The following is a 14605-nucleotide window of genomic DNA, read 5'->3' on the forward strand; positions in this document are numbered from 1 at the left end:
TTTGTGGTGGGGCCGCACCCACATCATATGGAGGTTCCCAGGCTAGGGGTCAAACGGGAGCTGTAGCTGCCGACCTACAGCCACAGCAACGCCAGATACGAGCCACATCTGCAACTTACACCACAGTTCATGGCAATGCTGGATTCTTAACCCACTGAGCAGAACCAGAGATGAACCCACATCCTCATGGATATTAGTCAGGTTCATCAACCACTGAACCACGTCAGGAACTCATTCATCAAAAATGTTTCTGATCACAAATTGAAGGGCATTGGTTGGGACTTAAAAATGCATTTATTGATCCTCTTGTGGCAAGGTGGGCTAAGGATCCCAGCATTGTCACTATAGTGGTTCGGGTCACTGCTGTGGCACAGTTTTTTTCCCCGGCCTGGGGAACGTCCACATGCTGCAGGCGTGGCCAAAAGAAAATGCATTTATTTTAGCAATAGTTTTTGCATAGTTGTAATTGACAATATTAAAAAAGCAAATTAAGTTCCCATAAAGTACAGAAGTACATTCTCAAGATTTTAAGGCACTTGGGGACAAAGGACACTTCCATGTTTCCTTAGCTTAGAGCTTGGCTCTCTTCTTGTAAGACTCCTTCATCCTCTTGACAACTGAAAGGTCCCCCGGTCCTTCAGGCCAGTTGTCATGATCTGTTAAGTAAGTGGAAAACCTCAGGTCAGATGCAAATTTATGAACCCCATTAGTTCTCTTAGTTTCCACTAAATCCTTTTGTTATTTTCCCTGGTTCACCTCTTTCCTCAGCAAGAAACATAAATTACTGGGACAAATGGCAAAGGTTTTGAGAAAAACTTCAATTTGAATCCCACCCCCATGACTTAGTAGCTTTTGTAGAAGTTACTTCTACAGATTTGGAGAAGTTGCTCTTTCTGAGCCTCAGTTTCCACATCTATTAAAAGGGTAACAACACATAGGTTTTAAAGTTGTAAGAGTAAATGGCATCCCTATATATGGCACTGGACATAAGCAGAGAGTCTTACTTCCTTAACAGTAATAATTTCTAGGGAGTTCCCGTTGTGGCGCAGTGGTTAACAAATCCGACTAGGAACCATGAGGTTGCGGGTTCCGTCCCTGCCCTTGCTCAGTGGGTTAACGATCCGGCGTTGCCATGAGCTGTGGTGTAGGTTGCAGATGTGGCTCGGATCCCGCGTTGCTGTGGCTCTGGCGTGGGCTGGTGGCTACAGCTCCAATTCGACCCCTGGCCTGGGAACCTCCATATGCTGCGGGAGCAGCCCAAAGAAATAGCAAAAAAAAAAAAAAGTAATACTTTCTAAAATATGTTTACTTTGTTTCTTTTTTTTTCTTTTCTTTTCTTTTTTTTTTTTTTTGGTCTTTTTGCTATTTCTTGGGCCACTCCCGCAGCATATGGAGATTCCCAGGCTAGGGGTCCAATCAGAGCTGTAGCCACAGGCCTACACCAGAGCCACAGCAACGCGGGATCCGAGCCGCGTCTGCAACCTACACCACAGCTCAGGGCAACGCCAGATCGTTAGCCCACTGAGCAAGGCCAGGGATCGAACCCTCAACCTCATGGTTCCTAGTCAGATTCGTTAACCACTGCGCCACGATGGGAACTCCTGTTTCATTTTTTAAAATTTTTTTGTCTTTTTAGGGCTGTACCTGAAGCATATGGAAGATCCCAGGCTAGGGGTCAAATTGGAGCTGCAGTAGCCGGCCTATACCACAGCCACAGCCAAGCCGCATCTGTGACCTACGCCACAGCTCATGGCAATGCTGTGGGATCCTTAACCCACTGAATGAGGCCAGAGATCGAACATGCGTCCTCATGGATACTAGTTGGGTTTGTTTCTGCTGAGTCACATGGGGGACTCCTAAAATATACTTACTTTGTACCAGACACTTAGAGTTGCGCCCCCAGCATCCTGTCTCCCATCTCCCATCTCCTTTCTCCAAAAGCCTCAGTTTCCATTTAGAAATCCATAAGGGGAGTTCCCATCGTGGCGCAGTGGTTAACAAATCCGACTAGGAACCATGAGGTTGTGGGTTCGATCCCTGGCCTTGCTCAGTGGGTTAACGATCCAGCGTTGCCGTGAGCTGTGGTGTAAGTTGCAGATGCGGCTTGGATCCCGCGTTGCTGTGGCTCTGGTGTAGGCTGGCAGCAACAGCTCTGATTGGACCTCTAGCCTGGGAACCTCCATATGCCGCAGGAGCGGCCCAAGAAATCACAAAAAGACAAAAAAAAAAAAACCCATTAAAAAAAAAAAGAAATCCATAAGGTTCTGGGGAAGTGACCCTACTCAGATCACTGACAGATCTGAGTCATAAGTGCACGCTGCTCCCCTGACTGGGATTATTTGTTGAGGGTGGACATTTGCATCAGCTGGTCCCAAGCAGAGGAGATCTCAGAATTTGGTTAGAAATGCTAAAACAAAATCATCCTCTACCTTCTGCCTCTTTCCAGCTGGAACTGAACAAAGGACTGTGTAGCTTCAGAAACGGCAGGCAGTAGTCCTGCAACTAACAAACTCCATCTTAAGATACAGCCAACATCATAGCGGCAAAAACAGAGGGAAAAGAAAAAAATGCCCTTGATGAGATCACTGGGCGGCAGACTCAGGTCTCACCTGCGTTTCAATTATTCCAGCCAACAAATTCCTTCGAGGTTTAGGCCAGTTTGAGTTGTAACTAAAAGCATCCTATGTGACACAAGACTTTAAATGTGCATGAACGAATTTAATCCTCCCAACACCTTTTGAGATGAATACTATATGGAACCTCACTTTATAAAAAAAGAAAATGGAGGCTTATAGAAATTAATTTTTCCAAGAACATGAGCTAAAAGATGGATGTGGCTGCTTTCTTCAAAAACTTTAAAAATGTTTTTTGTACTGGTAAAAAAAAAGCAGTGTTAGAATTTCAAAAGAAAATAATTTCACTAGAGGCCTGGAGATGCAGCCACCTCTAGTTTTTTCCCCTTTGTAAAGGAAAAAACAACGTACCTCACTTTATTTATTTTTTTGGGGGGGTGTTTTTTTTTATTACTCAAATGAATTTATCACATCTGTAGTTGTATAATGATCATAACAATCTAATTTCACAGGATTTCCATCCCACAGCCCCAATGTACCTCACTTTAACAAATACTGACTCAGGAGCTCCCGTGTGGCTCAGTGGGTTAAGAACCTGATGAGTATCCATGAGGGCGCAGGTTTGATCCTTGGCCTCACTCAATGGGTTGAGGACTTGGTGTTGCTGCAGGCTTCGGCATAGGTTGCATATGCTACTCAGATGTAATGTTGCTATGGCTGTGGTGTAAGCCAGCAGCTGCAGCTCTGACTCAACTCCCAGCCTGGCAACTTCCATATGCCGCAGATGTGGCTCTAAAAAGAAAACAAATACAAACTCAACTCTACTGGTGAGGCAAGTGGAAAAATTCTCCCCCACCCTCACTACTTTCAATACTACCAGAAAACAATACTGCAGGACCACAGAGGCATTTCTGTATTTCCAAATGAGATCCTTAAAACCATGGTATCTTAGGGACATCACCACACTGGGTTATTAGCAAAGAAATATATGGAAAGGGAAAATAATAAGTAAAATTACAGTCCAAAAGAATCAGTGGTTAATGAAAAGAAGGTCTGAAGCTTTGATGAGACTATTACCACATGAAAGAGGAGGTTGAAAAGAGGAGGTCCCTGATGTGAAAGTCAAATACGCATATGTTACATCAACCATATTGCAATTCTTTAGTAGCCATTCAATCGACTATCTTTAGCAACAGTTTGGATATATTTGGACTTTATAACTTTTTCTACATTTTGGGAGTGATTGGCTTGGACATGCCTTCTTCAACTTTTTTTTTTTTTCGTCTTTTTGTTTTCTCTAGGGCTGCACCCTCGCCATATGGAGGTTCCCAGGCTAGGGGTCTAAAACGGAGCCATTAGCGACCGGCCTAACCCAGAACCACAGCAACAGGGGATCCTAGCCGAATCTGCGACCTACACCACAGCTCATGGCAATGCCATATTCTTAACCATTGAGCAAGGCCAGGGATCGAACCTGCAACCTCATGGTTCCTAGTCAGATTCACTAACCACTGAGCCACACCGGGAACTCTGGACATGCCTTCTAATGTCCATGCATTTGTTTTGTCATTTGTGAAATTAGGATACTGGACTTCTTTTTTTAGGACCTTTCCAAGTCCAAAGTTCTACAGTCTATAGTCATGAAATAGACACACACACACACACACACACACACAAAATCTGTGTGTAATATCTACCCTTGCTTGAGTCTTATAAAACTACTGTTTTGTACACCAAAAATGAATGACTACAGCAAATGTATATGGTTTCACTCAATCTATAACCCAAAGAGAGTGTGAAATAGCAACATCCAATCCTGCCCCACCTAACAGGTCTGATCTGCTGCTCAGATATACAAGCGATTTACTGGAAGAACAAAAAGATAGTAAATCTTAAAAGTATGGCATCTTCTTGCTTCTGTTCTATCTCTTCCTTGTACATACCTTCTACTCATATTAAGAATATTTTTCAAAATTAAAATGCTACCAACTTATGCATATATAATGTTTTTAATGTGTAAACCATTGTGCTATAATAAAGGTACTGAGGTATTTTCTGTAAGAACATTGCCTTTAAAAATTATGTAACTATAAACATTTTGGACATTTTTGATGTTCTACAAAACAAAGCTCTTATCTCTTAAGCACCTAAAGAAATTTTGAAAACCTGAGCATGAAAATGTGTGCAAAGTTAGTGACTGCTCTTTTCTTGACTGTTTACCTGCTATCTCAAAGCCTTGCAGATTCAGAGATTGGCCTCCATCCACATCCACCACCTGTCCAGTGATAAACGAAGCTGCCGGAGAGAGCAGGAAGCACACCAAGGGGGAGATCTGGGAACAGAAGCACAGACACGCATACAAAAAGTCAGATACTTCTCATTTGGGGCTGCTTCTCACTCCAAATAAATGCACCTGAAAATTCAGGACTGTGACATGAATTCCACAGCCTAGAATAGCAGTCTGAGTGCCCTACAATCTGACGGTACAGAGACAGCTGCCTTTTCTATTTGAGCATCATTAAACTCAGGCACATGACTAGGGTGTGGGCAAGATAGGAGAGCCTTGGACAGGGTCAAACCAACCCCACAAGGTACAGTGGCCCCAAGTGAACACAGTGCTCAGTCTCTGCTCTCTTCCATCTCAAGCAATGCAGTTCCTTCCACACGCTTGTTGACAACACCACCACATGCCTTTTACAGTTTTCTCCCTGAAATAGTCACTGTGTCTGTTTAACAGTAAACTAGCATTCTAGTTTGTTCAATCCATCATCCTTTCAGGCCAAAAGCCCAGCAACTCAGAGTCCAGCAACTCAGGAGCTTTCTACCAGAGGGAGTTCAGAATCCCACTGTAGCCCCCCAAACCCCATTCAGACAGGGAACTGATGAGTTCAACCACATCTACTCCCCAAACCAAAGAGAGAGACAGAACTTAACTTCACCGATGTGAAGGACCTCTCCTATGAGGGTCTTGGCACAGGCAGAGTTTCTGAAAAGAGTGATCTTAAACCCCTGCATTAGAATCCCTAGGGATGCTTCCTAAAACTCCAGATTCGGAGACCCCACCTGAGATCCTCTGAATTCGAAGCTCTGGGATGGGGGCTCCAGAATCTGCCACCATATCAGGCTGCCAAGCAGGGCTGGGACAAGGGTGAGACTAATGAGGTGCTTGGGGTGCAACAAGTCGAGGGGGCACTCACTGTGGGGGCAGACCCTGCACCTGTGCAACCCTGAGAGTGAACTGGTCCTAAAATATTGTGTGTGTGCCTTGCTTGCCTCAGCCTAGTGCTGGTTCTGAACAGAGCACTATAGTGTGTGTGTTTACGTGGCTGTGCCTCTTTGAGACTCCGAGACCCTGGAGGGCAGCACATCCTTCTCTCCATCCTTGTGTCCCCAGCAGCTAGTACAGGATGGCATTGTCTAAAATGGAGGCCATAGCCACATGGCACAACCAAATCTTTCCATCTGGCTAGTCTGAATCGAGATGTGCTTTAAGTATAAAAATACACACCAGATTCTGAAGACTTGGTATGGAAAGAAGAATGTAAAATACCACATTAACAACTTGTATCATGATCACAGGTTAAAATGACATATTGGGTTAAATAAACATATTTTAAAAACTAATTTCACCTATTTTAAAAATTTTCCTTAATATGGTTATTAGAAAGTTTAAAATGATGTGACCGTTACTACATTTTTTTGGACAGAGCTGGTACAGAATTAATAATTTATGGCTGAGTAATATTCCATTGTATATATGTACCACATTTTTTTCATCCATTCATCTGTCAGTGGACATTTAGGTTATTTCCATGTCATGGCTATTGTGAATAGTGCTGCTATAAACACAGGGGTGCATGTATCTTTCTGAATTATAGCTTTGTCTGGATATATGCCCAGGAGTGGGACTGCTGGATCATACAGTAGTTCTAGAGACATGGATGAAATTAGAGATGATCATACTAAGTGAAGTAAGCCAGGCAGAGAAGGACAAATACCATATGATATCACTTACATGTGGGATCTAAAATATGGCACAAATCAACCTATTGATAAAATAGAAACAGACTCATAGACATAGAGAACAGAATTGTGGTTGCCGGGGGGAGGGGAGGGAGTGGAATGGACTGGGAGTTGGGGGTTAGTACATGCAAACTATTATAGTTAGAATGGATAAACAACAAGGTCCTACTGTATAGCACAGGATGCTATATCCAATCTCCTGGGATAGACCACGATGGAAAATAATATTTTAAAAAAATGAACGTATATATATTTATGACTGAGTTACTACGCTGTACAGCAGAAATTGGCACAACATTGTAAATCAATTATACTTTAATTTTTTTTTAAAAAGGGAAAAATAATTAATAATTTAAAACTTCCCACATTCCTGAGAAAGAGCAGATGGGTCCAGGGGACAAGGAGCCACCAGAATTAGTTTTACTCTGTTTAATCAACCAATGACAACTCGCTCTGAGAAGATGTTCTATTAGCCAACCAATCAGTGAGAGCTCCTTGATTCTGAAAGCCAGCCAGTCAAGAAGACTCTCCCATAAGCTCCTTTCTGAGTATCCTCCAAACGAGTGTCCTCTCACCCAAATAACCATGACCTCTGAAGTCTGCAAATCACTAAAACCATACTTACCCGCTTGGGGAAAAAAAATAAACTCAATAGTCTACTCTGAGGAGTTCTCTTCGTGGCTCAGCGGAAACGAACCTGAGTGCTATCCAGGAGGACACAAGTTCGATTCCTGGCCTCACTCAGTGGGTTAAGGATCTGGCGTTGCCATGAGCTGTGGTGTAGGTTGCGGATCCTGCATTGCTGTGGCTGTGGCATAGGCTACAGCTCTGATTCAACCCCTAGCCTGGGAACCTCCAAATGCTGCGGTGCGACACTAAAAAGACAAAAAGACAAAAAAAAAAGTCTACTCTGAGAGACTATGCCTGACCTGACAGTAAATGTGGCTTTGTGCTGAGTTTTGTTTCAAACAATGAGTGGTGGCCCCATACTTTGACATTGTTTAGCATAAAATAATGTTGAAATAAATGTTTACAGAGTGAAGGAATTGCATCTCTTGCCCCCAAATAAAGGGATTTTTTTCATTGCCTTGCTTCCAATACAGTGTTTTGCCAATGGACGAGGCACTAATAAATAACACTGAATTGAAATGAAACTATCTGCCAGGTAAAAGACATAAATATTCACGATGCCTGACTTACTTTTGGAGCTCAACATGGAGCTAAACTGAATTAACAAAATTTTTATAATTATCAGATAAGGAAAGATTATAATACCCTCAGATAGATTCTTCTAAACTTTCACGTTAATGGAATACATTTGATGGATAAACTCGAAGTACTAAGTCATTAACAGGCATTTTAGTATCAATCAATAAACACTACTAGAACTGAGCAACTTGGATCCACTTTAAATATGTGGGAAACACCTTTTAGCTCCATTATTTATTTTCACCTCTGTTTATTAAAGATCACAGAGTTGTTGTTTTTTTTTTTTTTTTTAGCTGTGCCCACAGCATTGCAAATTCCTGGGCCAGGGATTGAACTCAAGTCACTGCAGTTGACAATGCTGGATCCTCAACTTACTGAGCCACACAGAAACTCCTGTTTCATTTTCAAAGGTCCATTAGGAGCAGTAAAAATTATGAAAAAATACTAATCTTGACTATTAGGTACACATCTTTTTATATCATGTGTGATGAGTGGGAATTGCACCTTCAGCTCTTCTGCTGCCTATGGAAGTGTAAGGGTTACCCAAGGAAAAGAACATGTGCTTGAGTTGCAAACTGAACTAGTCACTTTTTTCATAAAACACCAATTTTTTACTTGAAAGGATGACTGACAAACTGCAGTTATTTGCACATGGGTATTTGGCACAGACTTTTTTTTTTTTCAAAAATGAACAAAGAGAGAGTCTCTTCAAGCAGCTGGAAACAACTGATGGTATTTGTTGTCAATGACAAGATTTGAGCTTTCAAGTGAAGACTTGAATTTTGGAAAACTGATACATGTCACTATGAGCTTGGCAGTTTCCTAACGCTAGATTTTTTTTTTTTTTCTGCTTTTTTGGGCCACACCCACAGCATAGAGAGGTTCCCAGACTAGGGATCTAATCGGAGCTACAGCTGCTGGCCTACACCACAGCCAGAGCCATGTGGAATCCAAGCTGCTTCTGCACCTACACCACAGCTCATGACAACACTGGATCCTTTACTCACTGAGCGAGGCCAGTCGGATTCGTTTCAGCTGAGCCACAACAGGAACTCCTAGTGCTAGATTTTTTTTTTGATGAGATCGGTGGTGATATTAACAAATGGGAATCTTTTGATATTGCATAATAAATTCTGTCAACATTTAGAAGATGGCTGTAATTCAGTGAACCAGTATTTTCCAAATATACCAAGGTCCAATGTTACAAAATCATCTATGGGGAAAGATCCAGTAAACGTGCAAGAAATATCAAGGGATTTTAATGTAACAGAGTACAAGATGTTCACTGACATGGTTTCAGATTCCACATTGCAACTATCTCTTAAGAAAACTGTTGGAGTTCCCGTCATGGCTCAGCGGTTAACGAATCTGACTAGCATCCATGAGGACACGGCTTCAATCCCTGACCTTGCTCAGTGGGTTAAGGATCTGGCATTGCTGTGAGCTGTGTTTAGGTCTCAGACGTGGCTTGGATCCTGCGTTGCCGTGGCTGTGGAGTGGGCTGGCAGGTACAGCTCCGATTAGACCCCTAGCCTGGGAATCTCCATATGTCACAAGGGCGGCCCTGAAAAAAAAAAAACATGTCACTTGGTAGTTCCCACTGTGGCACAGCAGGTTAAGGATCTGATGTTGTCTCTGCAGCAGCCTGGGTCGCTGCTGAGACTCGAATTTGACTCCCAGCCCAGCGCAGCAGGGTAAGGATCCTGGGTTGCCTTAAGGATGCTGGGTTGCCACAGCTGTGGCATAAGTTGCGGCTGCGGCTCAGCCTGGATTTGATCCCTGGCCTGGGAACTTCCATATGCTGCATGTGTAGCCAAAAAAAAAGAAAAGAAAAGAAAAAAAAGAAAGTGCCATGAAGAATATCCACAATTATCTGAAAAAGCTATTAAAATGCTGCTCCCTTTCCCAATTATCCATCTGCATGAAGCAAGATTTTCCACACATGCTTTGATAACAAATTGCAATGGGGAATTCCTGCTGTGGCACAGTGGAAACGGTTCTGACTGGTGCCCGTGAGGATGTGGGCTCAATCCCTGGCCTCGCTCAGTGGGTTAAGGATCCAGAGTTGCTGTGAGCTGTGGTGTAAGTCACAGATGCAGCTCAGATCCCGCATTGCTGTGGCTGTGGTGTAGGCTGGCAGCTGTAGCTCCAGTTCGACCCCTAGGCGAGGAACTTCCATATGTTTCGGGTGTGGCTATAAAAAGCAAAAAAATAAAATAACATATTGCAACAGATTGAATGTAGAAGCAGATGCGAAAGTTCTGCTGTTTTCTATTAAGCCATACATTTTTCTTTTGGCCACACCCACATCATGTGGAAGTTTCTGGACCAGGGATGGAACCTGTGCCACAGCAGCAACCCAAGCCACAGAAGTGACAATGCCAGATCCTAAACCCACTGAGTCATCAGGGAAATCTTATTAAGCCATATGTTAAAGAGCTTGGTATCACAACATTGTAAATCAACTGTAACTCTACACAACTTTTTTTTTTTCACAACTTTTTTTTAAAAGTTGTGAAAAAAAAAAAGACTGGTAAACATGCAATACAAATGTAAAAAAAATTGTTTGCTTTTGTATTTTATTTTATTTATTTATTTATTTTTGTCCTTTCTAGGGCCGCTCCTGCGGCATATGGAGGTTCCCAGGATAGGGGTCTAATCGGAGCTGTAGCTGCCAGCCTATGCCACAGGCACAGCAACTCGGGATCCAAGCCACGTCTGCGACCTACACCACAGCTCACGGCAACGCCGGATCCTTAATCCACTGAACGAGGCTGGGGTCGAACCCGCAACCTCATGGCTCCTAGTCGGATTCGTTAACCACTGAGCCAAGACGGGAACTCCTGCTTTTGTATTTTAAAGTGTAGCTATTTTTCATTAAAATGTTCATAGCATGTAATGCCTTTATTAAGGTTACTTTAAATGATTTCATAAATAGTTCTTAAATTTCTGAATTTCAATTTTAATACAGTAAATATAGACAGTGTAGTTCATAAAAGTGTTCTATTCAAAAATAAAAATTTAACCAGATCATTCCCTTGATTAAAATTCTTTAAAATCCCTCTTAGTTTTCAGAATAAAAATCCAAACACCTTGCTTAAAACAGTTCATTAAAGAGTTCCTGTTGTGGCTCAGTGGAAATGAATCTGACTAGTATCCATGAGAACGCAGGTTCGATTCTCGTGGCCTCACTCAGTGGGTTAAGGATCTCACTTTGCCATGAACTGGGGTATAGGTTGCAGATTCAGCTCAGATCTGGCATTGCTGTGGCTATAGCATAGGCCACTGGCTACAGCTCTGATTCAACCCCTAGCTGGGGAACCTCCATATGCTGTGGGTGTGGCCCTAAAGAGACAAAATATAAATAAATAAAACAGTTCAAAATATTTAACAATATCTTTTCAAATTTAACATGCAAGTCTATTTTATTTTATTTTTAACTTTTTTGGCCATGCCTGCAGTACACATGCAGAAGTTCCTAGGCCAGGGATTGAACCTGAGCTGCGATAGTGGCAACACCAAATACTTAACCACTAGGCCACCACTTTGTGATAAAACAAAGTAGCGAAAAGAGCAATGAAACAATAAATACATGCTTCTCTTAATACACCCTATATTCCCCTCTGAATAAACTGCTTCGAGTATTCAAAGCACCACAGGGATTGTATTCCCTAGAGCCAGAAAGCACTAGGGAAATGGTTTGATGGCAGGTGAGCACTCTTCTCTATTAGCCAACTAGACTGTAAAAAGGACACCAAAATGCTACAAATCTCTGAAGCATTAATCAGGGTAATTCAAATCAACACCAGAAATACACATTACCTCCTCAGGAACTCCAAGTCTCTTAGCTGGGATTTTCTCATACGACCTTTCAAATAAGACTTGTCCTGCAGGACCATAGTTGTCAGAAGCAGTCTTAGAATAAACAGTTCCCTATGTTGAAAAATAAAAGAAGAACAAAATAAAGTATATAAAATTAAATTTTAACTGTAAAGACTTGTCAAATAAGACTTGTCCTGCAGGACCATAGTTGTCAGAAGCAGTCTTAGAATAAACAGTTCCCTATGTTGAAAAATAAAAGAAGAACAAAATAAAGTATATAAAATTAAATTTTAACTGTAAAGACATCAAGGCAGTCTGTCATCCAATATCAACAATGAGGTGGTTTAAGTTTAAAATAGAAACATTAACATCTTTTTGTTTGTTTGTTGTTGTTTTGTGGGTTTCTGTTTGTTTGTTTTTTAGGGCCATACATACAGCATATGGAAATTCCAGGCAAGGGGTCTAATCTCAGCTGCAACTGCTGGCCTACACCACAGCCACAGCAATGAGGTATCTGAGCTGTGGTGTAGGTATGCTCACAGAAACAGTGGATCCTTAACTCACTGATCAAGGCCAGGGATTGAACCTGTGTCCTCATGGGTACTAGGCAGTACTGGAGCCACAGTGGGAACTCCAAAAAGTTAACATTTCTTTTTTAATTAATTAATTTTTAATTACTCAATGAATTTTATTATATTTATAGTTGTACAATGATCATCACAACCCAATTTTATAGCATTTCCATCCCAAATCACCAGCCCATCCTCTAACCTGTCTCCTTTGGAAACCATAAGTTTTTCAAAGTCTGTGAGTCAGTATCTGATCTGCAAAGAAGTTCACTGTGTCCTTTTTTAAAGATTCCATATGTAGGAGTTCCTGTCGTGGCACAGTGGTTAACGAATCCGACTAGGAACCAGGAGGTTGCAGGTTCGATCCCTGCCCTTGCTCAGTAGGTTAAGGATCCGGTGTTGCGTTGCTGTGAGCTGTGGTGTAGGTTGCGGTTGCGGCTCGGATCCCGAGTTGCTGTGGCCCTGGTGCAGGCCAGCGGCTATAGCTCCGATTGGACCCCTAGCCTGGGAACTTCCATACGCCGTGGGAGCGGTCCTAGAAAAGACAAAAAGACTAAAAAAAAAAAAAAAAAGATTCCATATGTAAGTGATAGCATATGACGTTAGTGTCTCACTCTCTAACTTCACTTAGCATGATACTTTCTAGGTCCATCCATGTTGCTGCAAATACCATTATTTCTTTCCTTTTAATGGCGAATATTCCATTTTCTTTATCAACTCCTCTGTTGATGGACATTTATGTTGCTTCCATGTCTTGGCTATTGTATATGGTGCTGCAGTGAACATGGGAGTACATGCATCTTTCGAGTCATGGTTTTCTCTGGATAGATGCCCAGGAGTGGGATTGCTGGCTCAAATGGTAATTCTATGTTTAGTTTTCTGAGGAATCTCCATCCTGTTTTCCACAGTGGTTGCACCAATTTACATTCCCACCAAAAGTGTAATAGAGTTCCCTTTTTCCACACCCTCTTCAGCATTTATTGTTTGTACACTTTTTGATGATGGCCAGCCTGTCTGGTATAAAGTGGTACCTCATAGTGGTTTTGATTTGCATTTCTCTAATAATTAGTGATGTCGAATATCTTTTCTTGTGTTTTTTGGCCATCTGTATGTCTTCTTTGGAGAAATGTCTCTTTAGATCTTCTGCCCATTTTTTGATGGGGTTGTTTGTTTTCTTGGTAATGAGCTGCAGGAGGTGTTTATAAATTTTGGAGATTAATCCCTTGTCAGTCGCTTCATTTGCAAATATTTTCTCCCAATCTGTGGGCTGCCTTTTCGTTTTGTTTAGAGTTTCCTTTGCTGTGCAGAAACTTTTTTTTTTTGTCTTTTGTTGTTGTTGTTGTTGTTGTTGTTGTTGCTATTTCTTAGGCCGCTCCCGCGGCATATGGAGGTTCCCAGGCTAGGGGTTGAATCGGAGCTGTAGCCACCGGCCTACGCCAGAGCCACAGCAACGCGGGATCCGAGCCGCGCCTGCAACCTACACCACAGCTCACGGCAATGCCGGATCGTTAACCCACTGAGCAAGGGCAGGGACCGAACCCGCAACCTCATGGTTCCTAGTCGGATTCGTTAACCACTGCACCACGACGGGAACTCCTATTTTTGTTTTTATTGCCATTCCTCTAGGAGGTGGATCTGAGAAGATATTGCTGTGGTTTATGTTTGAGAGTGTTTGGCCTATGTTTTCTTCTAAGAGTTTTATAGTATCTGGTTTTATATTTAGGTCTTTAATCCATTTTGAGTTTATTTTTCTGTATGGTGTTAGAGAGTGTTCCTTTTTTTTTAAAATTTTTTATTTTTTTGCTTTTTAGGGCCTCACCCTCGGCATATGGAGGTTCCCAGGCTAGGGGACCAATCAGAGCTACACTGCCAGCCTACACCACAGTCACAGCAACTCCAGACCTGAGCCACATCTGTGACCTAGACCAGAGTTCACAGCAACGCCAGACCCTTAACCTACTGAGTGAAGTCAGGGATCGAAAATGCCACCTCATGGTTCCTAGTCAGATTTGTTTCTGCTGTGTCATGATGGGGACTCCTGGTGTTAGAGAGTGTTCTAATTTCATTCTTTTACATATAGCTGTCCAGTTATCCAAGCACCACTTATTGAAGAGGCTGTCTCTTCTCCATGTATATTCTTGCCTGCTTTGTTATAGATTAGTTGACTGTAGGTGCATGGGTTTAATTCTGGGCTTTCTATCCTGTTCCACTGATCTATATTTCTGTCTTTGTACCAGTGCCATACAGCTTTGATGACTATAGCTTTGTGGTACAGTCTGAAGTCAGGGAGCCTGATTCTTCCAGCTCCATCTTTTTTTTTTCGGGATAGCTTTGGCTATTCTGGATCTTTGGTGCTTCCAAACACACTTCAAAATATTTTTTTCTATTTCTGTGAAAAATTTCCTTGGT

The 14605-nt window shown here is 42.1% G+C and overlaps 1 protein-coding gene across 1 annotated transcript in view; it reads right to left on the bottom strand.

Moving 5' to 3' along the window:
* Positions 1 to 365: 365 nt before the first annotated feature.
* The window catches only part of PECR (peroxisomal trans-2-enoyl-CoA reductase), a 44775-nt gene continuing 30535 nt past the window's right edge, over positions 366 to 14605 (bottom strand). Inside the window, exons 6-8 of the mRNA XM_047773444.1 lie at positions 11628 to 11738; positions 4794 to 4905; positions 366 to 656 (exon numbers count right to left, since the gene is read on the bottom strand). Of these exons, the coding sequence (XP_047629400.1) occupies positions 571 to 656; positions 4794 to 4905; positions 11628 to 11738 (309 nt within the window). The 3' untranslated portion in view covers positions 366 to 570. The remainder of the gene's footprint in view (positions 657 to 4793; positions 4906 to 11627; positions 11739 to 14605) is intronic.

The sequence above is a fragment of the Phacochoerus africanus genome, chromosome 3, assembly GCF_016906955.1.
Source record: "Phacochoerus africanus isolate WHEZ1 chromosome 3, ROS_Pafr_v1, whole genome shotgun sequence".
NCBI lineage: Eukaryota > Metazoa > Chordata > Mammalia > Artiodactyla > Suidae > Phacochoerus > Phacochoerus africanus.